The sequence below is a fragment of the Leptodactylus fuscus genome, chromosome 2 (genome assembly GCF_031893055.1).
Source record: "Leptodactylus fuscus isolate aLepFus1 chromosome 2, aLepFus1.hap2, whole genome shotgun sequence".
NCBI classification, from domain to species: Eukaryota; Metazoa; Chordata; class Amphibia; order Anura; family Leptodactylidae; genus Leptodactylus; species Leptodactylus fuscus.
In genome coordinates this window covers 154,303,648-154,330,644 of record NC_134266.1, presented here as the reverse complement: position 1 = coordinate 154,330,644, position 26,997 = coordinate 154,303,648, and the positions used below count along the sequence as shown (strand labels likewise).

The following is a 26,997-nucleotide window of genomic DNA, read 5'->3' as shown; positions in this document are numbered from 1 at the left end:
TATGTTGCCATGTATACATAGATGTAAATGTAGAATAACTGAGATTTTTAGATTTTTCTGATGGAGGGAATGGCTGCCAGCTAGGTATTCCCTTCAGTGACTGCAAATGTAGTATTACAAGTCAGCCATTCATTTAAATGGTTGTCCATGTAATTATAGGACGGTTGGGTTCGCCACTTTTAAAGGGTAGCTTGTCCTTCTTTTGTGATGACCTAATAAGATATTATCTCTTAATAATATATTTAACTTTAATCCCTTGGTATCACAGGCAGACTTGACCTTTAGGACACTTTCATCTCTGTCATCTAAAACCCATAAAGCTTTAATTTATTTATTTTGGTAGCCACTTGAGTATTGGCGTAGCTGTATTTTTCAGTGGCACCATTATAGGCTAAATTTTTTATTAACTTTTTCAAAGAGGGAATGGGGAAAAAATAAAATTCTACAATTTTTACACAGTTTTCAACATAAGAATAATTGACATGATATAGGTCTTATCCAGTTTGTAATATTGATGGCCGTAACCCGATCTGGGACTGGACAGCTCCTGGTAATATTTACTTGCTGGGAGCCACACTGCAGTATTGACTTTAGTAAATGCAATGTTTCTCCATTGACTTCTATGAAGGGAGTGAACAATATGACTTCTGGCATGAAAACATTACCAGGAGAAAATGATCTGTGGAGGTTCCAGATGTCGGACGCTCACAAGTCTAATATTGATGACCTATCATAAGGATGGGTCTACAATATTACATATTGATACCTCCTTTAATTTAATTCTGCAGATCAGTGTGATTATGGCACTACCAAATGTTTATTTTTACGCTATAAAGAAAAACACTTTAAAAAGGTTGCATAAGAAAAATCAGTAATTCTGTTAATTTATGATTTTCACATTGTTGATTAAATAATATGACTAAAATTATGTAATTTTATAGCTGGGGTTGATATGGATGTGGCAATACCAATTTTGTGGATTTTTTAGTATTAGTGTTATGTTTTAGATTTAGTGTATTACTATTATTTTTGTTTTTATGAAATCTTCATGGCTAATCCTCAGTTTGAACCAGTGAGCTTTCGCTTGGGAAAAATCCTAATAACATTCTGAGCTATTAGGGAATGTTAGAACAGGTTGTAATTTGTAATATAGAAGAAGAAAAAGATTTCCACCACCAGGAGCAAAACAGTAACATGACAAGAATCTGCATAACCAATCATATGCTAAATAGTTGCAAGTCAAATTTATGTATGAGATAGCAAAGATGTCTATAAAATTATGGCAGTCTCATGTTCAAACCTATAGTGTGTGGTGAGATAGGGAGCCTGAAAGTCAAAAGTTCAAAACATTGTGACCCTTTTGCTTGTCAGTCTATATGTCAAGAGTCAGGAAGGGTTAAATCTACTAATCAAAAACTAAGTTGAGTGACTTGTTTACTAACCTTTCTGTATACTCTTTTGTAACATAAAATCTTTTGGAGAGTAATGTGGCAGGCAAGGATTGAATTGAAAAATAAAATGAATTCAATGTTACTGATGTGTATGATCTCTACTTGCTGCTTTACAGGATTTTCAAATGTTGCATATTTGGCTCAAAAACTCTGTGTCATAATGGATTCTTTCCCAAAGTTATTTAATGCAGATTTGATGGGATTTGTATCATCTGTAAATGGTAGGTATTGCAAAGTGCAAACTATATTTTCAGCTTGTTACATAGTCTGTTTTTATAACGTATTGAAATATTTAATCATTATTTTTTCCTTTGCACATTTATTTTAAGGAAAAAAAATTGGATTCTCAGTACAAAAGCTCAACAATCTCCTTAATGAGGCCAGCCAGACTCTCAAATATCTGTATAAATGCCACATGGAGAGCCAAGGTAATTGATGATTTACATATTTTTCGTTCTAACGTAGTAATCTAGCCTGATTTTCTGTAATCCGGAAAACAGCAAATTAAATAAACCATAAAATAGATTTTCAAAATAATGATGCTGCTTTGATGTCTAATATGTATTCTGTCATAGACAGGAATTAGACTTTGGTTTACATTTCATAGTGTAGTAGAGTACAGTGGGCACTGTTTATATGTGAACTCACTGTGTATAGCAGAGCTAAGTAGCCTAAACAAGAAAGATAAAATTAAGTTTTATGAGTCGGGTGTCTTCATTTGATAAGCCCTTTAAAGCAAATAGACAGTAGACACTCATTAAAGGTCTCATTGAAGTTTCTGCAAACAAGGTATATCAACTTTAGTGGCTGCAGTAGTGTAAATGCAATATTACACAGCAGCCATTTAGTTAACCCTTTCGCTGCCAGGCACGTACACTGTACATGCTCCCAAGGTGGCACTTCAGTAGCCGAGGACGTACTTAGTACGTCCTCCCTACTAATGCCGATATCTCTGGACTGCATCAACACATCTTGATGCTTTAAAATTCATTTTAAAGAAGAGACTCTCATCTTTAAAATGATACCAGGGACTTGATGATTTTACTTACAGTCTTGGAGCCATTCACTGTTGAAAACACTATTTGGCATTGAGATCCAACTGCAGATCTCAATTCCTTACAGCGTTTCAACAGTGAATTTCTCCAAAACTGTACATCCAATCATCGAGTTCTTGATATAATTTTAAAGATGAGATTCTCCTCTTTAAAATGCAATTGAAAGCATCAAGATATGTTGATGCAGTCCAAAGATATAGAGCTCCAAATTGTCCCCCCTCCTGTCTAAGCAAGCAATTTGCGATCTAACAAGAAAGGAAGAGGGACACGGAGCAGCCCAGCAGAGAGAGAGAGACACACACAGAAACGATCTCTCTCTCTGCATAACTTATATGTGACAGCAGGAGGGGGGTGGCAGGGACTCTATTGTCCCTATTAACCCTTCTCCTGCCAATCAGAGCGTATACTATACATTTGTCTCTGATTGTCACATACAGTTATAATGTAATTCCCCCCTGAGCTTTTCTAGTGGGGGTATTCTTATGTTATGCCTCCTGAACATAACCAGGAAGTTTGTTGGCACTGTGACCCAGACGTTTACCATTGTCCAGGTCGCAAGCCAAAAAAAAAAAAGTCGCACCAAACACTTACACAACATACACATAAAGTCGCAAATACAGTTTACATTTCACCCAATCCCTGTCCTGTCTATACCTCAGCTTTCTACAGTAAAATACGTCTCTAGTGATATCCGTTACACACTAAAATAATAGTAATAACGATTATCACTAGAGATGAACGTATACATTGCTAAAATTATTATAGGGGGATGGAAAATAACATTTTTATGTAAAGTCCTATTTAATTTGCATGCACAAAATGGGATGGTGTATTTCTGAGATTTTGGCGATTCTTTAACACCCGCCCCTGTAAATATATACATGTGTGGTATGTATGAACTCCTCACATATTGCAGTTTTATGGACAGTACATTATTAGAGATGAGCGAACACTAAAATGTTCGAGGTTCGAAATTCGATTCGAACAGCCGCTCACTGTTCGAGTGTTCGAATGGGTTTCGAACCCCATTATAGTCTATGGGGAACATAAACTCGTTAAGGGGGAAACCCAAATTCGTGTCTGGAGGGTCACCAAGTCCACTATGACACCCCAGGAAATGATACCAACACCCTGGAATGACACTGGGACAGCAGGGGAAGCATGTCTGGGGGCATAAAAGTCACTTTATTTCATGGAAATCCCTGTCAGTTTGCGATTTTCGCAAGCTAACTTTTCCCCATAGAAATGCATTGGCCAGTGCTGATTGGCCAGAGTACGGAACTCGACCAATCAGCGCTGGCTCTGCTGGAGGAGGCGGAGTCTAAGATAGCTCCACACCAGTCTCCATTCAGGTCCGACCTTAGACTCCGCCTCCTCCGGCAGAGCCAGCGCTGATTGGCCGAAGGCTGGCCAATGCATTCCTATGCGAATGCAGACTTAGCAGTGCTGAGTCAGTTTTGCTCAACTACACATCTGATGCACACTCGGCACTGCTACATCAGATGTAGCAATCTGATGTAGCAGAGCCGAGGGTGCACTAGAACCCCTGTGCAAACTCAGTTCACGCTAATAGAATGCATTGGCCAGCGCTGATTGGCCAATGCATTCTATTAGCCCGATGAAGTAGAGCTGAATGTGTGTGCTAAGCACACACATTCAGCACTGCTTCATCAAGCCAATACAATGCATTAGCCAGTGCTGATTGGCCAGAGTACGGAATTCGGCCAATCAGCGCTGGCTCTGCTGGAGGAGGCGGAGTCTAAGATCGCTCCACACCAGTCTCCATTCAGGTCCGACCTTAGACTCCGCCTCCTCCGGCAGAGCCAGCGCTGATTGGCCGAAGGCTGGCCAATGCATTCCTATGCGAATGCAGACTTAGCAGTGCTGAGTCAGTTTTGCTCAACTACACATCTGATGCACACTCGGCACTGCTACATCAGATGTAGCAATCTGATGTAGCAGAGCCGAGGGTGCACTAGAACCCCTGTGCAAACTCAGTTCACGCTAATAGAATGCATTGGCCAGCGCTGATTGGCCAATGCATTCTATTAGCCCGATGAAGTAGAGCTGAATGTGTGTGCTAAGCACACACATTCAGCACTGCTTCATCAAGCCAATACAATGCATTAGCCAGTGCTGATTGGCCAGAGTACGGAATTCGGCCAATCAGCGCTGGCTCTGCTGGAGGAGGCGGAGTCTAAGATCGCTCCACACCAGTCTCCATTCAGGTCCGACCTTAGACTCCGCCTCCTCCGGCAGAGCCAGCGCTGATTGGCCGAAGGCTGGCCAATGCATTCCTATGCGAATGCAGACTTAGCAGTGCTGAGTCAGTTTTGCTCAACTACACATCTGATGCACACTCGGCACTGCTACATCAGATGTAGCAATCTGATGTAGCAGAGCCGAGGGTGCACTAGAACCCCTGTGCAAACTCAGTTCACGCTAATAGAATGCATTGGCCAGCGCTGATTGGCCAATGCATTCTATTAGCCCGATGAAGTAGAGCTGAATGTGTGTGCTAAGCACACACATTCAGCACTGCTTCATCAAGCCAATACAATGCATTAGCCAGTGCTGATTGGCCAGAGTACGGAATTCGGCCAATCAGCGCTGGCTCTGCTGGAGGAGGCGGAGTCTAAGGTCGGACCTGAATGGAGACTGGTGTGGAGCGATCTTAGACTCCGCCTCCTCCAGCAGAGCCAGCGCTGATTGGCCGAATTCCGTACTCTGGCCAATCAGCACTGGCTAATGCATTGTATTGGCGTGATGAAGCAGTGCTGAATGTGTGTGCTTAGCACACACATTCAGCTCTACTTCATCGGGCTAATAGAATGCATTGGCCAATCAGCGCTGGCCAATGCATTCTATTAGCGTGAACTGAGTTTGCACAGGGGTTCTAGTGCACCCTCGGCTCTGCTACATCAGATTGCTACATCTGATGTAGCAGTGCCGAGTGTGCATCAGATGTGTAGTTGAGCAAAACTGACTCAGCACTGCTAAGTCTCTGCATTCGCATAGGAATGCATTGGCCAGCCTTCGGCCAATCAGCGCTGGCTCTGCCGGAGGAGGCGGAGTCTAAGGTCGGACCTGAATGGAGACTGGTGTGGAGCGATCTTAGACTCCGCCTCCTCCAGCAGAGCCAGCGCTGATTGGTCGAGTTCCGTACTCTGGCCAATCAGCGCTGGCCAATGCATTCTATTAGCCCGATGAAGTAGAGCTGAATGTGTGTGCTTAGCACACACATTCAGCTCTACTTCATCAGGCTAATAGAATACATTGGCCAATCAGCGCTGGCCAATGCATTCTATTAGCTTGATGAAGCAGAGTGTGCACAAGGGTTCAAGCGCACCCTCGGCTCTGATGTAGCAGAGCTGAGGGTGCACAAGGGTTCAAGTGCACCCTCGGCTCTCCTACATCAGAGCCGAGGGTGCGCTTGAACCCTTGTGCAGCCTCGGCTCTGCTACATCAGAGCCGAGGGTGCGCTTGAACCCTTGTGCACACTCTGCTTCATCAAGCTAATAGAATGCATTGGCCAGCACTGATTGGCCAGAGTACGGAATTCGGCCAATCAGCGCTGGCCAATGCATCCCTATGGGAAAAAGTTTATCTCACAAAAATCACAATTACACACCCGATAGAGCCCCAAAAAGTTATTTTTAATAACATTCCCCCCTAAATAAAGGTTATCCCTAGCTATCCCTGCCTGTACAGCTATCCCTGTCTCATAGTCACAAAGTTCACATTCTCATATGACCCGGATTTGAAATCCACTATTCGTCTAAAATGGAGGTCACCTGATTTCGGCAGCCAATGACTTTTTCCAATTTTTTTCAATGCCCCCAGTGTCGTAGTTCCTGTCCCACCTCCCCTGCGCTGTTATTGGTGCAAAAAAGGCGCCAGGGAAGGTGGGAGGGGAATCGAATTTTGGCGCACTTTACCACGTGGTGTTCGATTCGATTCGAACATGGCGAACACCCTGATATCCGATCGAACATGTGTTCGATAGAACACTGTTCGCTCATCTCTATACATTATGTTTGCAGAAAGGGATTTCTTGAGCTGCACTTTAGTGGCAAATTTGAATTTTTGCGCAATTTTTGCTAGCAATCTCTGTGTGCGGCAAAGTTGAATGAAGGTGGTTGTATATATAAACTATTAAATTGTGTTTTTATATACGGTATGCTGTGTACTCTGAAAAAATTTAGATTTTGGTATCACAGTCACAGTTTGGTAGGTGCAATATAGCTTTTTAACATATTAGTGAACAACAGCAAAATCCTGCTTGTCTTCTGTATTCGTGTTTTTGGGAGTCCGAGCTCTTGTTGTAGTTGATGTTTGCGGTACATATAGTATATATACACATTGTATACACCATAAGCTATTATTTTAAAAGTATTTTGTATATGAATGTGAGATTGAACATGAGTTTTAGGTGCAAATATGTGTTTTAGCGTATTTTTTCAAAAAATTATTTGTGTTGGTTGCAAAGTTGCATGAAGGTGGATGTGGCTATCGATGACCCATTAAGACATTTGTAATCTTCAGATTGTCTACTTTCAAAAAATATATAGGGTTTAGGGGTTCACTTACTTTTCATGGTGTGTAATCCCTACATTTTATAGGATGATTTTTTAACATTTCCAGCTTCAAAGCAGAATTTTGTTCCTTCCAGTTCTAGCAATTTTCTGAAGACACGTGCATGTGGGTTCAGGCCATAGTGATATGTATGAACTCTGCACATGTTGAACTCTTATTTTTAGGAGGTTTGGTGCATTTAATTTTTTTGTTTGGTTTCCGCTTTTAGCAACTAATCTACATTTATTTGCATTTTTTCATAAAACATTCACTTTAAATCAAAATTGCATGAAGGTGCCTGTTCGTATACAGTACCAAGTGGCATTCTGACAATGCTGCAGGTGTCTACTTTAAGAAAATATATATTTTTCGGACTATAAGACGCACCTAGGTTTTAGAGGAGGAAAATAGGGGAAAAAAATTTTGAAGCAAAAAATGGTAAAATATTTAATATATGGGAGTTGTAGTTTTGCAACAGCTGCAAGGCCACATTGACAGGTGACCCTGCAGCTGTACGGGGATGCATAGAGTGTTTTTTTTTTGCGGGGCCAGAAGTACTTTTTAGTTATACCATTTTGGGGAATATCTATTTCTTAGATCACCTTTTATTGAAAAAAAAAAACGGTGGTTTATGATATATGATTTTCTACTTTTATATATATATATATATATTCTAGGGACAGGAGGTGATTTAGAACTTTTATTTATTTCATATTTTTATTATATATTTTTAAAGCTTTTTTTTTTTTTTTTTTACTATTTTATTCCCCCCGGGGGCTTGAACCTGCGGTCGCTTGATTGCAAGTCCCATAGACGGCAATACAACTGTATTGCCGTCTATGGGACATTCTGTCTATTAGTATTACGGCTGGTCATAGAGACCAGCCGCAATACTAATACAGCAGTGACAGGCCTGGGAGCCTCATTAGGCTCCCGGCTGTCACCCGAACAGGTCGGCTCCTGCGATATCGTCGCGCAGGAGCCGGCCTGCAACTTTACAGGTACGGGGCCGGTGGGGACCGGCCCCGGGGGAGAAGGGGCCACCGATACTGACCCGGCATCCGCTGTACTAGAGAGGCGGATGCCGGGGAGGGATAGACGCCAGGGCCTGAGACATCGCTGCCCTGCCCTGCATGAAGCCAGCGGCGGGGGGACGGAGGAGCGGAATAGCATCACTCCTCCCGCTGCTGGCTTCATGCAGGGCAGAGGAGCGCAGCGATGTCGCAGGCCCCGGCACCTGTAATGGCGTCTATCACTTGCCGGCTTCCGCCTCTCTATTACAGCGGATGCCAGGCGCCACATTCGTACTATAAGACGCACCCTTCTTTTCCCCCAAATTTTGGGGAAAAAAAGTGCGTCTCATAGTCCGAAAAATACGGTAGGTATGGGGGGGTTGGATGCTTTTTTAATGTTGCAATTTAGGTTTGATTTGTCCATCTCAAAACTGTGAAAATTGCTCTGGCTACTGGAGGTGCAAAATTTCCAGAGACCCTTGGCAGCGAAAAGGTTAATACATGGATGGCGTGGGTCCACCAGAACATGGGCTACTCTTGTAGTACAGCTCCTTATTCTAGCTAACAGAAAGGTTTCTGAACAGGGAATGCACTAATAACATATATGAGACAAGGATTGACTTCATTTGACAAGCCCTTTAAGGCAAATAGAAGGCCCATGGATTATATGTAATTTTGAAACCATATAATTTCTCATTACTTTACAATGGTATTCTCAAAATCACATTCATACCTCATTCACCCATTTGCAAAATCATTACTTGCAAATAATCTAGTCACAGTCTCAAAGACCCCTAAACAATACTATAAACACCATGGTGCAACCACAGTGAAGGACATCATTACTACACACAATGGAGGGCATTAAGTTGTTTTCAAATGTAACCTATTGACCTGATTTCATTTTCTGTCTCCTTCCATTAAGTTGTTTTTAAATGGAATCATTTTAGGAGTCTAGCTAAACCGAGATTGGGGTACTAATGACGCTAATGCCCGCTTAGTGATTTAGATTTAAATAGAGATGAGCGAACAGTGTTCTATCGAACTCATGTTCGATCAGATATTAGGCTGTTCGGCATGTTCGAATCGAATCGAACACCGCGTGGTAAAGTGCGCCATTACTCGATTCCCCTCCCACCTTCCCTGGCGCCTTTTTTGCTCCAATAACAGCGCAGGGTAGGTGGGACAGGAACTACGACACCGGTGACGTTGAAAAAAGTAGGCAAAACCCATTGGCTGCCGAAAACATGTGACCTCTAATTTAAAAGAACAGCGACGCCCAGCTTCGCGTCATTCTGAGCTTGCAATTCACCGAGGACGGAGGTTTCCGTCCAGCTAGCTAGGGCTTAGATTCTGGGTAGGCAGGGACAGGCTAGGATAGGAAGGAGAAGACAACCAACAGCTCTTGTAAGAGCTAAATTCCAGGGAGAAGCTTGTCAGTGTAACGTGGCACTGACGGGCTCAATCGCCGCAACCCAGCTTTCCCAGGATCCTGAATGGAATACACTGTCAGTGTATTCCCGTATACCCGATATATACCCCGATACCCGTTCCAACGGTGTGCCCCCCCACCTTCACCCCAGAAATACCCTGCAAGTCCCCTAGCAATAGAATTGGGGCTATATACACCCACAATTTTTACTACTGGTATACAGTGCCATTGTCTGACTGGGAATTCAAAGAATATATTGGGAATACAAATACCCTCATTTCTTGCTACTGCCATATAGTGCCAGTGTCTGACTGGGAATTCAAAGAATATATTGGGGTTACGTGCACCCACAATTTTTACTACTGGTATACAGTGCCATTGTCTGACTGGGAATTCAAAGAGTATATTGGGAATACAAATACCCTCATTTCTTGCTACTGCCATATAGTGCCAGTTTCTGACTGGGAATTCAAAGAATATATTGGGGTTACGTGCACCCACAATTTTTACTACTGGTATACAGTGCCATTGTCTGACTGGGAATTCAAAGAATATATTGGGGTTATAAATACCCTCATTTCTTGCTACTGCCATATAGTGCCAGTTTCTGACTGGTAATTCAAAGAATATATTGGGGTTACGTGCACCCACAATTTTTACTACTGGTATACAGTGCCATTGTCTGACTGGGAATTCAAAGAGTATATTGGGAATACAAATACCCTCATTTCTTGCTACTGCCATATAGTGCCAGTGTCTGACTGGGAATTCAAAGAATATATTGGGGTTACGTGCACCCACAATTTTTACTACTGGTATACAGTGCCATTGTCTGACTGGGAATTCAAAGAGTATATTGGGAATACAAATACCCTCATTTCTTGCTACTGCCATATAGTGCCAGTTTCTGACTGGGAATTCAAAGAATATATTGGGGTTACGTGCACCCACAATTTTTACTACTGGTATACAGTGCCATTGTCTGACTGGGAATTCAAAGAGTATATTGGGAATACAAATACCCTCATTTCTTGCTACTGCCATATAGTGCCAGTTTCTGACTGGGAATTCAAAGAATATATTGGGGTTACGTGCACCCACAATTTTTACTACTGGTATACAGTGCCATTGTCTGACTGGGAATTCAAAGAATATATTGGGGTTATAAATACCCTCATTTCTTGCTACTGCCATATAGTGCCAGTTTCTGACTGGGAATTCAAAGAATATATTGGGGTTACGTGCACCCACAATTTTTACTACTGGTATACAGTGCCATTGTCTGACTGGGAATTCAAAGAATATATTGGGGTTATAAATACCCTCATTTCTTGCTACTGCCATATAGTGCCAGTTTCTGACTGGTAATTCAAAGAATATATTGGGGTTACGTGCACCCACAATTTTTACTACTGGTATACAGTGCCATTGTCTGACTGGGAATTCAAAGAATATATTGGGAATACAAATACCCTCATTTCTTGCTACTGCCATATAGTGCCAGTTTCTGACTGGTAATTCAAAGAATATATTGGGGTTACGTGCACCCACAATTTTTACTACTGGTATACAGTGCCATTGTCTGACTGGGAATTCAAAGAATATATTGGGAATACAAATACCCTCATTTCTTGCTACTGCCATATAGTGCCAGTGTCTGACTGGGAATTCAAAGAATATATTGGGGTTACGTGCACCCACAATTTTTACTACTGGTATACAGTGCCATTGTCTGACTGGGAATTCAAAGAGTATATTGGGAATACAAATACCCTCATTTCTTGCTACTGCCATATAGTGCCAGTTTCTGACTGGGAATTCAAAGAATATATTGGGGTTACGTGCACCCACAATTTTTACTACTGGTATACAGTGCCATTGTCTGACTGGGAATTCAAAGAATATATTGGGGTTATAAATACCCTCATTTCTTGCTACTGCCATATAGTGCCAGTTTCTGACTGGTAATTCAAAGAATATATTGGGGTTACGTGCACCCACAATTTTTACTACTGGTATACAGTGCCATTGTCTGACTGGGAATTCAAAGAGTATATTGGGAATACAAATACCCTCATTTCTTGCTACTGCCATATAGTGCCAGTGTCTGACTGGGAATTCAAAGAATATATTGGGGTTACGTGCACCCACAATTTTTACTACTGGTATACAGTGCCATTGTCTGACTGGGAATTCAAAGAGTATATTGGGAATACAAATACCCTCATTTCTTGCTACTGCCATATAGTGCCAGTTTCTGACTGGGAATTCAAAGAATATATTGGGGTTACGTGCACCCACAATTTTTACTACTGGTATACAGTGCCATTGTCTGACTGGGAATTCAAAGAGTATATTGGGAATACAAATACCCTCATTTCTTGCTACTGCCATATAGTGCCAGTTTCTGACTGGGAATTCAAAGAATATATTGGGGTTACGTGCACCCACAATTTTTACTACTGGTATACAGTGCCATTGTCTGACTGGGAATTCAAAGAATATATTGGGGTTATAAATACCCTCATTTCTTGCTACTGCCATATAGTGCCAGTTTCTGACTGGGAATTCAAAGAATATATTGGGGTTACGTGCACCCACAATTTTTACTACTGGTATACAGTGCCATTGTCTGACTGGGAATTCAAAGAATATATTGGGGTTATAAATACCCTCATTTCTTGCTACTGCCATATAGTGCCAGTTTCTGACTGGTAATTCAAAGAATATATTGGGGTTACGTGCACCCACAATTTTTACTACTGGTATACAGTGCCATTGTCTGACTGGGAATTCAAAGAATATATTGGGAATACAAATACCCTCATTTCTTGCTACTGCCATATAGTGCCAGTGTCTGACTGGGAATTCAAAGAATATATTGGGGTTACGTGCACCCACAATTTTTACTACTGGTATACAGTGCCATTGTCTGACTGGGAATTCAAAGAGTATATTGGGAATACAAATACCCTCATTTCTTGCTACTGCCATATAGTGCCAGTTTCTGACTGGGAATTCAAAGAATATATTGGGGTTACGTGCACCCACAATTTTTACTACTGGTATACAGTGCCATTGTCTGACTGGGAATTCAAAGAATATATTGGGGTTATAAATACCCTCATTTCTTGCTACTGCCATATAGTGCCAGTTTCTGACTGGTAATTCAAAGAATATATTGGGGTTACGTGCACCCACAATTTTTACTACTGGTATACAGTGCCATTGTCTGACTGGGAATTCAAAGAGTATATTGGGAATACAAATACCCTCATTTCTTGCTACTGCCATATAGTGCCAGTGTCTGACTGGGAATTCAAAGAATATATTGGGGTTACGTGCACCCACAATTTTTACTACTGGTATACAGTGCCATTGTCTGACTGGGAATTCAAAGAGTATATTGGGAATACAAATACCCTCATTTCTTGCTACTGCCATATAGTGCCAGTTTCTGACTGGGAATTCAAAGAATATATTGGGGTTACGTGCACCCACAATTTTTACTACTGGTATACAGTGCCATTGTCTGACTGGGAATTCAAAGAGTATATTGGGAATACAAATACCCTCATTTCTTGCTACTGCCATATAGTGCCAGTTTCTGACTGGGAATTCAAAGAATATATTGGGGTTACGTGCACCCACAATTTTTACTACTGGTATACAGTGCCATTGTCTGACTGGGAATTCAAAGAATATATTGGGGTTATAAATACCCTCATTTCTTGCTACTGCCATATAGTGCCAGTTTCTGACTGGGAATTCAAAGAATATATTGGGGTTACGTGCACCCACAATTTTTACTACTGGTATACAGTGCCATTGTCTGACTGGGAATTCAAAGAATATATTGGGAATACAAATACCCTCATTTCTTGCTACTGCCATATAGTGCCAGTGTCTGACTGGGAATTCAAAGAATATATTGGGGTTACGTGCACCCACAATTTTTACTACTGGTATACAGTGCCATTGTCTGACTGGGAATTCAAAGAGTATATTGGGAATACAAATACCCTCATTTCTTGCTACTGCCATATAGTGCCAGTTTCTGACTGGGAATTCAAAGAATATATTGGGGTTACGTGCACCCACAATTTTTACTACTGGTATACAGTGCCATTGTCTGACTGGGAATTCAAAGAATATATTGGGGTTATAAATACCCTCATTTCTTGCTACTGCCATATAGTGCCAGTTTCTGACTGGTAATTCAAAGAATATATTGGGGTTACGTGCACCCACAATTTTTACTACTGGTATACAGTGCCATTGTCTGACTGGGAATTCAAAGAGTATATTGGGAATACAAATACCCTCATTTCTTGCTACTGCCATATAGTGCCAGTTTCTGACTGGGAATTCAAAGAATATATTGGGGTTACGTGCACCCACAATTTTTACTACTGGTATACAGTGCCAATTTCTAACTAGGAATTCAAAATGCGCAAGGCTCCCGGAAAGGGACGTGGACGAGGCCGTGGGCGAGGTCGGGGGAATGGTTCTGGGGAGCAAGGTAGCAGTGAAGCCACAGGGCGTCCCGTGCCTACTCCTGTGGGGCAGCAAGCATTGCGCCACTCCACAGTGCCAGGGTTGCTTGCCACATTAACTAAACTGCAGGGTACAAACCTTAGTAGGCCCGAGAACCAGGAACAGGTCTTGCAATGGCTGTCAGAGAACGCTTACAGCACATTGTCCAGCAGCCAGTCAGACTCTGCCTCCTCTCCTCCTATTACCCAACAGTCTTGTCTTCCTTCCTCCCAAAATTCCGAAGCTTTACAGAACAATAACCCAAACTGTCCCTGCTCCCCAGAGCTGTTCTCCGCTCCTTTCATTGTCCCTCAACCTGCCTCTCCACGTCACGATTCCACGAACCTAACAGAGGAGCATCTGTATCCAGATGCTCAAACACTAGAGTCTCCTCCATCTCCGTTCGATTTGGTGGTGGATGACCAGCAACCCACCCTCATCGACGATGATGTGACGCAGTTGCCGTCAGGGCATCCAGTTGACCGGCGCATTGTGCGGGAGGAGGAGATGAGACAGGAGTTGGAAGAGGAAGTGGTGGATGATGAGGACACTGACCCGACCTGGACAGGGGGGATGTCAAGCGGGGAAAGTAGTGTGGATGTTGAGGCAGGTGCAGCACCAAAAAGGGTAGCTAGAGGCAGAGGCAGAGGTCAGCAGCTTAGGCGAAGCCAGGCCACACCCGGAATCTCCCAAGATGTTCCAGTTCGTACCCAGCCCCGAAAAACTCCCACCTCGAGGGCACGTTTCTCGAAGGTGTGGAGTTTTTTCAAGGAATGCGCCGAGGACAGATATAGTGTTGTCTGCACAATTTGCCTCTCGAAATTGATTAGGGGCTCTGAGAAGAGCAACCTGTCCACCACTTCAATGCGCCGTCATTTGGAATCCAAGCACTGGAATCAGTGGCAGGCAGCAACGGCAGGACAAAGGCCGACTGCCGTTCACGCCACTGCCACTGCCTCTGCCTCTGCCTCTGCCACTGCCACTGCTGACTGTGCTGGCGATGCACTCCAGAGGACGAGCCAGGACACCACTTCATCTGCCTCCGCCACTTTGTTGACTTCTACCTCATCCTCCCCTGGTCCTGTCTTATCTCCTTCTCCTGCACCATCAAAGGCACCATCAGGCGTTTCTTTACAACAACCCACCATCTCTCAGACATTGGAGCGGCGGCAGAAATACACTGCTAACCACCCACACGCGCAAGCCTTGAACGCCAACATCGCTAAACTGCTGGCCCAGGAGATGTTGGCGTTCCGGCTTGTTGAAACTCCCGCCTTCCTGGACCTGATGGCAACTGCGGCACCTCGCTATGCCGTCCCTAGCCGTCACTACTTCTCCCGGTGTGCCGTCCCCGCCTTGCACCAGCACGTGTCACTCAACATCAGGCGGGCCCTTAGTTCCGCGCTTTGCACAAAGGTCCACTTGACCACCGACGCGTGGACAAGTGCATGCGGACAGGGACGCTACATTTCACTGACGGCACACTGGGTGAATGTAGTTGAGGCTGGGACTGCTTCCCAAACTGGCCCGGTGTACCTCGTCTCCCCGCCTAACATTCCTGGCAGGGACACGAGAAGAACACCCCCCTCCTCCTCCTCTTCTACCGCCTCCTCCTCCGCCACCGCCTCCTCCTCCGCCACCGCCTCCTCCTCCGCTGTTAGATTGACCCCAGCTACGAGTTGGAAACGTTGCAGCACTGGCGTTGGTAGACGTCAGCAGGCTGTGCTGAAGCTGATCAGCTTGGGGGACAGACAGCACACTGCCTCCGAGGTGAGGGATGCCCTCCTCGATGAGACGGCAATATGGTTTGAGCCGCTGCACCTGGGCCCAGGCATGGTCGTTTGTGATAACGGCCGGAACCTGGTAGCAGCTCTGGAGCTTGCCGGACTCCAACATGTTCCATGCCTGGCCCACGTCTTCAACCTAGTGGTGCAACGTTTCCTAAAGAGCTACCCCAATGTTCCAGAGCTACTGGTGAAAGTGCGGCGCATGTGCGCCCACTTTCGCAAGTCGACAGTAGCCGCTGCTAGCTTAAAATCTCTCCAGCAACGCCTGCATGTGCCACAACACCGGCTTTTGTGCGACGTCCCCACACGCTGGAACTCAACGTTTCAGATGTTGAATAGAGTGGTTGAGCAGCAGAGACCTTTGATGGAATACCAGCTACAAAACCCTAGGGTGCCACAAAGTCAGCTGCCTCAGTTTCACATCCATGAGTGGCCATGGATGAGAGACCTTTGTGACATCCTACGGGTCTTTGAGGAGTCCACAAGGAGGGTGAGCTCTGAGGATGCGATGGTGAGCCTTACAATCCCGCTCTTGTGTGTTCTGAGAGAATCCCTGATTGACATCAGGGATAACTCAGATCACACAGAGGAGTTAGGGATAGCATCCGATCCGTCACAGCTGGAGAGTAGGTCCACACATCTGTCCGCTTCACTGCGTTTAATGGAGGAGGAGGAGGAGGAGGAGGAGGAAGAAGAGTTGTCCGATGATGTGATGGTGATACAGGAGGCTTCCGGGCAACTTCGAATCGTCCCATTGTTGCAGCGCGGATGGGTAGACATGGAGGATGAGGAGGAAATGGAGATTGAACTTTCCGGTGGGGCCAGAGGAGTCATGCCAACTAACACTGTGGCAGACATGGCTGAGTTCATGTTGGGGTGCTTTACAACCGACAAGCGTATTGTCAAAATCATGGAGGACAACCAGTACTGGATCTTTGCTATCCTTGACCCCCGGTATAAAAACAACATCTCGTCTTTTATTCCGGTAGAGGGGAGGGCCAATCGCATCAATGCTTGCCACAGGCAATTGGTGCAGAATATGATGGAGATGTTTCCAGCATGTGACGTTGGCGGCAGGGAGGGCAGTTCCTCCAGTAGGCAACCAAGTTCTCACCGGTCCACACAAACGAGGGGCACACTGTCTAAGGTCTGGGACACCTTGATGGCACCCCCTCGCCAAAGTGCCGCCACGGAGGGTCCTAGTGTCACCAGGCGTGAGAAGTATAGGCGCATGTTGCGGGAATACCTTTCCGACCACAGCCCTGTCCTCTCCGACCCCTCTGCGCCCTACACGTATTGGGTGTCGAAGTTGGACCTGTGGCTTGAACTTGCCCTATATGCCTTGGAGGTGCTGTCCTGTCCTGCCGCCAGCGTCCTATCTGAGAGGGTGTTCAGTGCAGCCGGTGGCATCATCACTGACAAGCGCACCCGTCTGTCAGCTGAGAGTGCCGACCGGCTCACTTTGATAAAAATGAACCACCACTGGGTAGAGCCGTCATTTTTGTGCCCACCTGTGTAAAGCACCCCAACATGAAACTCCATGTCTGTACTCAACCTCTCCAATTCCTCCGCATCCTCATACTCATCCACCATAAGCGTTGCACAATTCTGCTAATACTAGGCTCCCTCCACCCTGATTTCCCCCAACTCTGCTGGTTAGAGGCTCCCTCCACCATGAATTTGCCCAAACTGGGCTGTTTAGAGGCTCCCTCCACCATGAATTGGTCCAAACTGGGGTGGTTAGAGGCTCCCTCCACCATGAATTGGTCCAAACTGGGGTGGTTAGAGGCTCCCTCCACCATTAATTGGTCCAAACTGGGCTGGTTAGAGGCTCCCTCCACAATTAATTGGTCCAAACTGGGCTAATTAGAGGCTCCCTCCACCATGAATTGGTCCAAACTGGGTTTTTTAGAGGCTCCCTCCACCATTAATTGGTCCAAACTGGGCTGGTTAGAGGCTCCCTCCACAATTAATTGGTCCAAACTGGGCTAATTAGAGGCTCCCTCCACCATGAATTGGTCCAAACTGGGTTTTTTAGAGGCTCCCTCCACCATTAATTGGTCCAAACTGGGCTGGTTAGAGGCTCCCTCCACAATTAATTGGTCCAAACTGGGCTAATTAGAGGCTCCCTCCACCATGAATTGGTCCAAACTGGGTTTTTTAGAGGCTCCCTCCACCATGAATTTGCCCAAACTGGGCTGTTTAGAGGCTCCCTCCACCATGAATTGGTCCAAACTGGGCTGGTTAGAGGCTCCCTCCACCATGAATTTCCCAAAACTTGGCTGTTTAGAGGCTCCCTCCACCATGAATTTGCCCAAACTGGGCTGTTTAGAGGCTCCCTCCACCATTAATTGGTCCAAACTGGGCTGGTTAGAGGCTCCCTCCACCATGAATTTGCCCAAACTGGGGTGGTTAGAGGCTCCCTCCACCATTAATTGGTCCAAACTGGGCTGGTTAGAGGCTCCCTCCACCATGAATTTCCCAAAACTTGGCTGTTTAGAGGCTCCCTCCACCATTAATTGGTCCAAACTGGGCTGGTTAGAGGCTCCCTCCACCATGAATTTGCCCAAACTGGGCTGTTTAGAGGCTCCCTCCACCATTAATTGGTCCAAACTGGGCTGGTTAGAGGCTCCCTCCACCATGAATTTGCCCAAACTGGGCTGTTTAGAGGCTCCCTCCACCATGAATTGGTCCAAACTGGGTTTTTTAGAGGCTCCCTCCACCATTAATTGGTCCAAACTGGGCTGGTTAGAGGCTCCCTCCACAATTAATTGGTCCAAACTGGGCTAATTAGAGGCTCCCTCCACCATGAATTGGTCCAAACTGGGTTTTTTAGAGGCTCCCTCCACCATGAATTTGCCCAAACTGGGCTGTTTAGAGGCTCCCTCCACCATGAATTGGTCCAAACTGGGCTGGTTAGAGGCTCCCTCCACCATGAATTTCCCAAAACTTGGCTGTTTAGAGGCTCCCTCCACCATGAATTTGCCCAAACTGGGCTGTTTAGAGGCTCCCTCCACCATTAATTGGTCCAAACTGGGCTGGTTAGAGGCTCCCTCCACCATGAATTTGCCCAAACTGGGGTGGTTAGAGGCTCCCTCCACCATTAATTGGTCCAAACTGGGCTGGTTAGAGGCTCCCTCCACCATGAATTTCCCAAAACTTGGCTGTTTAGAGGCTCCCTCCACCATTAATTGGTCCAAACTGGGCTGGTTAGAGGCTCCCTCCACCATGAATTTGCCCAAACTGGGCTGTTTAGAGGCTCCCTCCACCATTAATTGGTCCAAACTGGGCTGGTTAGAGGCTCCCTCCACCATGAATTTGCCCAAACTGGGCTGTTTAGAGGCTCCCTCCACCATGAATTGGTCCAAACTGGGGTGGTTAGAGGCTCCCTCCACCATGAATTGGTCCAAACTGGGGTGGTTAGAGGCTCCCTCCACCATTAATTGGTCCAAACTGGGCTGGTTAGAGGCTCCCTCCACAATTAATTGGTCCAAACTGGGCTAATTAGAGGCTCCCTCCACCATGAATTGGTCCAAACTGGGTTTTTTAGAGGCTCCCTCCACCATTAATTGGTCCAAACTGGGCTGGTTAGAGGCTCCCTCCACAATTAATTGGTCCAAACTGGGCTAATTAGAGGCTCCCTCCACCATGAATTGGTCCAAACTGGGTTTTTTAGAGGCTCCCTCCACCATGAATTTGCCCAAACTGGGCTGTTTAGAGGCTCCCTCCACCATGAATTGGTCCAAACTGGGCTGGTTAGAGGCTCCCTCCACCATGAATTTCCCAAAACTTGGCTGTTTAGAGGCTCCCTCCACCATTAATTGGTCCAAATTGGGCTGGTTAGAGGCTCCCTCCACCATTAATTGGTCCAAACTGGGCTGGTTAGAGGCTCCCTCCACCATTAATTGGTCCAAACTGGGCTGGTTAGAGGCTCCCTCCACCATGAATTTCCCAAAACTTGGCTGTTTAGAGGCTCCCTCCACCATTAATTGGTCCAAACTGGGCTGGTTAGAGGCTCCCTCCACCATGAATTTGCCCAAACTGGGCTGTTTAGAGGCTCCCTCCACCATGAATTTGCCCAAACTGGGCTGTTTAGAGGCTCCCTCCACCATGAATTGGTCCAAACTGGGCTGGTTAGAGGCTCCCTCCACCATGAATTTCCCAAAACTTGGCTGTTTAGAGGCTCCCTCCACCATTAATTGGTCCAAACTGGGCTGGTTAGAGGCTCCCTCCACCATGAATTTGCCCAAACTGGGGTGGTTAGAGGCTCCCTCCACCATTAATTGGTCCAAACTGGGCTGGTTAGAGGCTCCCTCCACAATTAATTGGTCCAAACTGGGCTAATTAGAGGCTCCCTCCACCATGAATTGGTCCAAACTGGGTTTTTTAGAGGCTCCCTCCACCATGAATTTCCCAAAACTTGGCTGTTTAGAGGCTCCCTCCACCATGAATTGGTCCAAACTGGGCTGGTTAGAGGCTCCCTCCACCATGAATTTCCCAAAACTTGGCTGTTTAGAGGCTCCCTCCACCATTAATTGGTCCAAACTGGGCTGGTTAGAGGCTCCCTCCACCATGAATTTGCCCAAACTGGGCTGTTTAGAGGCTCCCTCCACCATGAATTGGTCCAAACTGGGCTGGTTAGAGGCTCCCTCCACCATGAATTTCCCAAAACTTGGCTGTTTAGAGGCTCCCTCCACCATTAATTGGTCCAAACTGGGCTGGTTAGAGGCTCCCTCCACCATGAATTGGTCCAAACTGGGGTGGTTAGAGGCTCCCTCCACCATTAATTGGTCCAAACTGGGCTGGTTAGAGGCTCCCTCCACCATTAATTGGTCCAAACTGGGCTGGTTAGAGGCTCCCTCCACCATTAATTGGTCCAAACTGGGCTGGTTAGAGGCTCCCTCCACCATGAATTTCCCAAAACTTGGCTGTTTAGAGGCTCCCTCCACCATTAATTGGTCCAAACTGGGCTGGTTAGAGGCTCCCTCCACCATGAATTTGCCCAAACTGGGCTGTTTAGAGGCTCCCTCCACCATGAATTTGCCCAAACTGGGCTGTTTAGAGGCTCCCTCCACCATGAATTGGTCCAAACTGGGCTGGTTAGAGGCTCCCTCCACCATGAATTTCCCAAAACTTGGCTGTTTAGAGGCTCCCTCCACCATTAATTGGTCCAAACTGGGCTGGTTAGAGGCTCCCTCCACCATGAATTTGCCCAAACTGGGGTGGTTAGAGGCTCCCTCCACCATTAATTGGTCCAAACTGGGCTGGTTAGAGGCTCCCTCCACAATTAATTGGTCCAAACTGGGCTAATTAGAGGCTCCCTCCACCATGAATTGGTCCAAACTGGGTTTTTTAGAGGCTCCCTCCACCATGAATTTCCCAAAACTTGGCTGTTTAGAGGCTCCCTCCACCATGAATTGGTCCAAACTGGGCTGGTTAGAGGCTCCCTCCACCATGAATTTCCCAAAACTTGGCTGTTTAGAGGCTCCCTCCACCATGAATTGGTCCAAACTGGGCTGGTTAGAGGCTCCCTCCACCATGAATTTGCCCAAACTGGGCTGTTTAGAGGCTCCCTCCACCATGAATTGGTCCAAACTGGGCTGGTTAGAGGCTCCCTCCACCATGAATTTCCCAAAACTTGGCTGTTTAGAGGCTCCCTCCACCATGAATTGGTCCAAACTGGGCTGGTTAGAGGCTCCCTCCACCATGAATTGGTCCAAACTGGGGTGGTTAGAGGCTCCCTCCACCATTAATTGGTCCAAACTGGGCTGGTTAGAGGCTCCCTCCACCATTAATTGGTCCAAACTGGGCTGGTTAGAGGCTCCCTCCACCATGAATTTGCCCAAACTGGGGTGGTTAGAGGCTCCCTCCACCATTAATTGGTCCAAACTGGGCTGGTTAGAGGCTCCCTCCACAATTAATTGGTCCAAACTGGGCTAATTAGAGGCTCCCTCCACCATGAATTGGTCCAAACTGGGTTTTTTAGAGGCTCCCTCCACCATGAATTTGCCCAAACTGGGCTGTTTAGAGGCTCCCTCCACCATGAATTGGTCCAAACTGGGCTGGTTAGAGGCTCCCTCCACCATGAATTTCCCAAAACTTGGCTGTTTAGAGGCTCCCTCCACCATTAATTGGTCCAAACTGGGCTGGTTAGAGGCTCCCTCCACCATTAATTGGTCCAAACTGGGCTGGTTAGAGGCTCCCTCCACCATTAATTGGTCCAAACTGGGCTGGTTAGAGGCTCCCTCCACCATTAATTGGTCCAAACTGGGCTGTTTAGAGGCTCCCTCCACCATTAATTGGTCCAAACTGGGCTGGTTAGAGGCTCCCTCCACCATGAATTTGCCCAAACTGGGCTGTTTAGAGGCTCCCTCCACCATGAATTGGTCCAAACTGGGCTGGTTAGAGGCTCCCTCCACCATGAATTTCCCAAAACTTGGCTGTTTAGAGGCTCCCTCCACCATTAATTGGTCCAAACTGGGCTGGTTAGAGGCTCCCTCCACCATGAATTGGTCCAAACTGGGGTTTTTAGAGGCTCCCTCCACCATGAATTGGTCCAAACTGGGGTTTTTAGAGTCTCCCTCCACCATGAATTGGTCCAAACTGGGGTTTTTAGAGTCTCCCTCCACCATGAATTGGTCCAAACTGGGGTTTTTAGAGGCTCCCTCCACCATGAATTTGCCCAAACTCTGCTGGTTAGAGGCTCAATCCACCCTGATTTTCAAAACAAATGTTGGTGCCAACCTCAACTTACTACAAGGGCCAAATTCACTGCTGGTGACAAGCTCTCCTCACTGCAAGTGCCAAATACACATGTTTCAAGGTGTTTTCCTACTGTCAGAGAGGTGGTATTGAGTGTGTAAAGTGTGTAGTTGTTAGGCTGTGATGTTGGGGTAATAGAGGGTCTTTGGTGTGTTAGATGCCCCCAGACATGCTTCCCCTGCTGTCCCAGTGTCATTCCAGAGGTGTTGGCATCATTTCCTGGGGTGTCATAGTGGACTTGGTGACCCTCCAGACACGGATTTGGGTTTCCCCCTTAACGAGTATCTGTTCCCCATAGACTATAATGGGGTTCGAAACCCGTTCGAACACACGAACATTGAGCGGCTGTTCGAATCGAATTTCGAACCTCGAACATTTTAGTGTTCGCTCATCTCTAGATTTAAAGCTCCTTGCAGACAACCAGGTGCAAGATCAGTGTGCTATCAGGGTTTTTCCTAGGTGGCACGCTGACCCATTCATTTCTATGGGCCCATACACATGACTGTGAATTACACGGTCCCTTGTGTTGGCCGACTGCCTGGGTCGCAAAATATGGAACAGGTCCTATTCCTGTCCGATTTTGCAGCCATGCTTCCGCAGCTCCTATTCATGAATGAATGGGGCCGCAGAAGCACGACCGGTGCACGGGTGGCACATGAAGGACATCATGTCATTCACAGCCAGCGGCTACCACACAGTCATGTGCAACCCTGCTGACTCAGGATTAATTTCCCCTCCCAGAGGTCTAAATTTAGCATTGTAATTTATAAGGGTATATACTTGCAAATACAAATAATTTTCCAAAAAAAAGACCTTACTACTAATAGTACCCCATCCTTTATTTTCCCTAGCAATGACCTGGAGTAATTATTTTTATTAAAGGGGTTGTCCACTTTAAGACTAATATTCAGAAACAAATGTTATTGTTTATATAATAAAATGTTGTACATTTTCCAATATACTTTTTGTATCAATTCGTCATGGTGTTCTAGATATCTGCTTGAGGTTATTTTTGTGACTACTGTGATGTGGCTATTACAAGCTACGTACCTGTGTGTCCATCACATGACCATAGATTGTACATCCATGGTCATGGAATGGACATATGACCATGGATGGACACATGACCATGGATGGACACATGACCATGGATGGACACATGACCATGGACTGTATATCACATGACCATGGTCTGATTTTTATCCAGTGGGAGTAAGCAGAATGAATTACAATAAGCAGAGATCTAGAAAACTGTGAGGAATTGATGCAGAAAGTATATTGGAAAATTGTACATTTTTTTTTAATTATGTCTCAATATTGGATTGAAAGTGGCCAACCCCATTAAAGGTCAAGCATGCACAGATATTCACTGCTAAGTTGGCATAGCAGTTCTACTCTTTCTCTGTAGTGAGATGGCACATGTATGGTCTCACTTCACAAGGTGAGCATGTGTGGCTCAGCAGCCCTGCCACTAAACTGTAGATTGACTCCTGCAACCTCCTAGAATTAACCATTTCATGAACAGAGGCAAACCAGGTGCAGGAGATGGGTGTGGTGGAAATTCAATTACAGAAATAGAGCTGTGTACACACAGTGCAATCAAAAACTCTAAGCAAGGAATTAAACTGCACACGCCTCCTGCACCGCAGCATGTGAACAGAAGGTGGCGCAGTGACCCGAACAGGCAGAGACATTACAATGAGTGAAGTATTTCTTAGCTGTGTGGTTATCAATTAGCAAATGAAGCATAGGTTAATGAATTTACATTTAGTGAGCTATTTAATATGTAAATTGATTTTACCATGTAAAAAATGTGATGTCTGGACAACCCCTTTAATGTAATGCAGGCTTGGGTACTTTACTTGAAAAAATATACTATTAGCATTTTAAAGTATTCTACTTCTTTGTTGTGTGTAATCGTTCTTAAGTCACTCCTACTCATACTAAATGCAAATGCATTTGCAGACATAAATGGGTATAAGCATCAGTATTACACTCAGCCACATTTAGTGATGTGCATATCCGTGTATCTGTAAAAATATTGCATGGGCTTGCAGAACTGCTGCTTAGTGGGATTTTTGATAGGTGAACTTGTTGCCATGTTGTATATGCAGTCTCATCTGTGGGCATTGTGCAGATTGATATATAGTTTTGTAGAAAAAGATATACAGTATCATTTATATTCTTGCTTAAGGCCGGGTTCACACGATGTCTTTCGGCACGTAATGTGGTACGTAGACGCCGCGGGAGCTTTTGCGGGCCGTATACACTTCCATTGTTTTCAATGGGAGCCGGTACCGTATACGCAGCGCTAATTTGCAGCCGCCGCAAAATCATGGCCGCAAAATAGCGCCGCGTATACGGTACTGGCTCCCATTGAAAACAATGGGAGCGTATACGGCCCGCAAAAGCTCCCGCGGCGTCTACGTACCACATTACGTGCCATAAGACATCGTGTGAACCTGGCCTAAGACTCCAATGGATGGTCCTATTCAATGATTAACAGCTAACGCTGTAAGAAAACTAATAAACGGAAGGCTGTTGATCATTGGGTGACCTGACTGATGGACGCCAAAGTCAGAATAAGCACTAAATTAAATGAATAAACTACAAATTATATTAACACTATTGAATCTATATATCTATCTACTCTGCTTCTCCTGATCTGTAACCTGATGCCCTCATATCACACTCCACATACAACATGAGAAGCCTTTCTTTTACTATCAGAGTTACTTTGGCTCTAATATCATACTGTTGATAAAATAATTGACGTTAGTGCTAAAAGGTCAAGCAGAGACTATTGAAAGTGAACGATACCAATAGAGGATTTGTGATTTTTATTGTTTAGGAATAGCTGCTGCACGACTGCAGGATGATTTGCAGATATAAGCTTGTATCTCTGTAATATATACGCCAGGAAAAGAAATACTAGCATTGGCTCTGTTTCTAGCTGTTTGAAGTAAACATAAATTGGTGTTTATATCTCATGGCACATTTCCTAGAGACTACATCAAAAAGCTTTAAGGATCTTATGTGACATATATTTATATTCCACTTTGACTGTTGACTTTGCTCTTGTTGAAGCAGAGGTATATCTCAGCAGATGACATGTTGTTACATAACTTCTTGCTTGGATGAATCATTCTTTGCCTCCAATGAGTTACAAAACACTTTTCCTTACAGCTAAACATAATTCCTTGCTTGTATTGATGTATCTGTGTTTATTGTCTTAGCAGGAAGAACTAAACAAGTGTAGATCAGTCACTTGATGTCATTAAATAGATTTCCTTAAATAGAATCTAAGAGTGCAAAATAATTCATAATCTAGTGTTTGAAAATAATTAAAGACGACCTTTCATCACTTCCAACAAATCCAGCTTTTTACATCAATTAATAGCTATTATTCCAGTGATTCTGGAACTGTTGGAATGTTTTGTCTAGCCCTCACCATTCCTGAGAAATAAGTGCTGTTAGTTTTGGTGCCTGGAATGCTATTTCGTCTCTCTACTGTGAGGTGGGCAGTGTTAGGCCAGGTTCATTGGAGTCCATTGGAGACTCTGTTGCAGAAACCAATGAAAATTAACGTAGAGAAAAGTTATGCACAGAGGAGTAGGCAAGGGGTAGGACTCTGAGCTCTGACATTGGCTGCCTCTGATTGGAGTTCAGAATCATGCTCCCTTGCCTGACAATGCCTTTCTGATGTAACTGCACTTGTTTGGGGATGGTGTGGAGCTAGAGAAACAATTCTAACTGTGGTGGAATCAGTGGAGCAGCGCCTGTTCACAGATACTTGAATTGGTGGAAGTGGTGAAATGTTTTTAAATATAAATTTCAAAATGAGGGACTGAAATTGTCTTGAGATGCGGTATACAGTGGGGTAGACTGTGGCCCCGTACCTTATTACAGATAGCATTGGTGAGGTCTGTGATGTGGGAATGATCACTAGAATCGAGATAATAAAACTCCAAACTACTGCATGGATACTACTTCTAGAATGGCAATAAAAAATAAAATGTTGCTCTGTGGAGTCAAATAATTTGCCATGGTTAGCTACGTAGTTATGGTTACATTACTGGGTTCTGCAACATTAATGTCTACATCTCTTTTAGTCTACAGCAGTGATAGGGTTAATGTTAGTATCAAAGGTTAAAAATTAGTTAGTACTAATATCCCTGGTGGTTTTGGGCATAGAACGTGTTAATGTTGTATATCTGGTGTATGTGTCCAGTGTTGTATCTGTAGTAGGAAGTCTCAATGGACTTAATGGACAGACATCACTTCTCTCACACAAACTGCTCCCCATGGTCTGACCTTTCAGAAAGACTGCTATTTATGCTCCTATCTCTCACAGAATGCTCCCTATGGTCCTCCTCTCTCACAGAC

At 45.0% G+C, this 26,997-nt stretch overlaps 1 protein-coding gene across 1 annotated transcript in view; it reads left to right on the top strand.

Moving 5' to 3' along the window:
• Positions 1-26,997, top strand: part of LOC142194092 (uncharacterized) — a 412,519-nt gene that overhangs the window by 129,522 nt on the left and 256,000 nt on the right. Inside the window, exons 44-45 of the mRNA XM_075263119.1 lie at positions 1,568-1,672; positions 1,781-1,879. Coding sequence (XP_075119220.1) covers positions 1,568-1,672; positions 1,781-1,879 — 204 coding nt within the window. The remainder of the gene's footprint in view (positions 1-1,567; positions 1,673-1,780; positions 1,880-26,997) is intronic.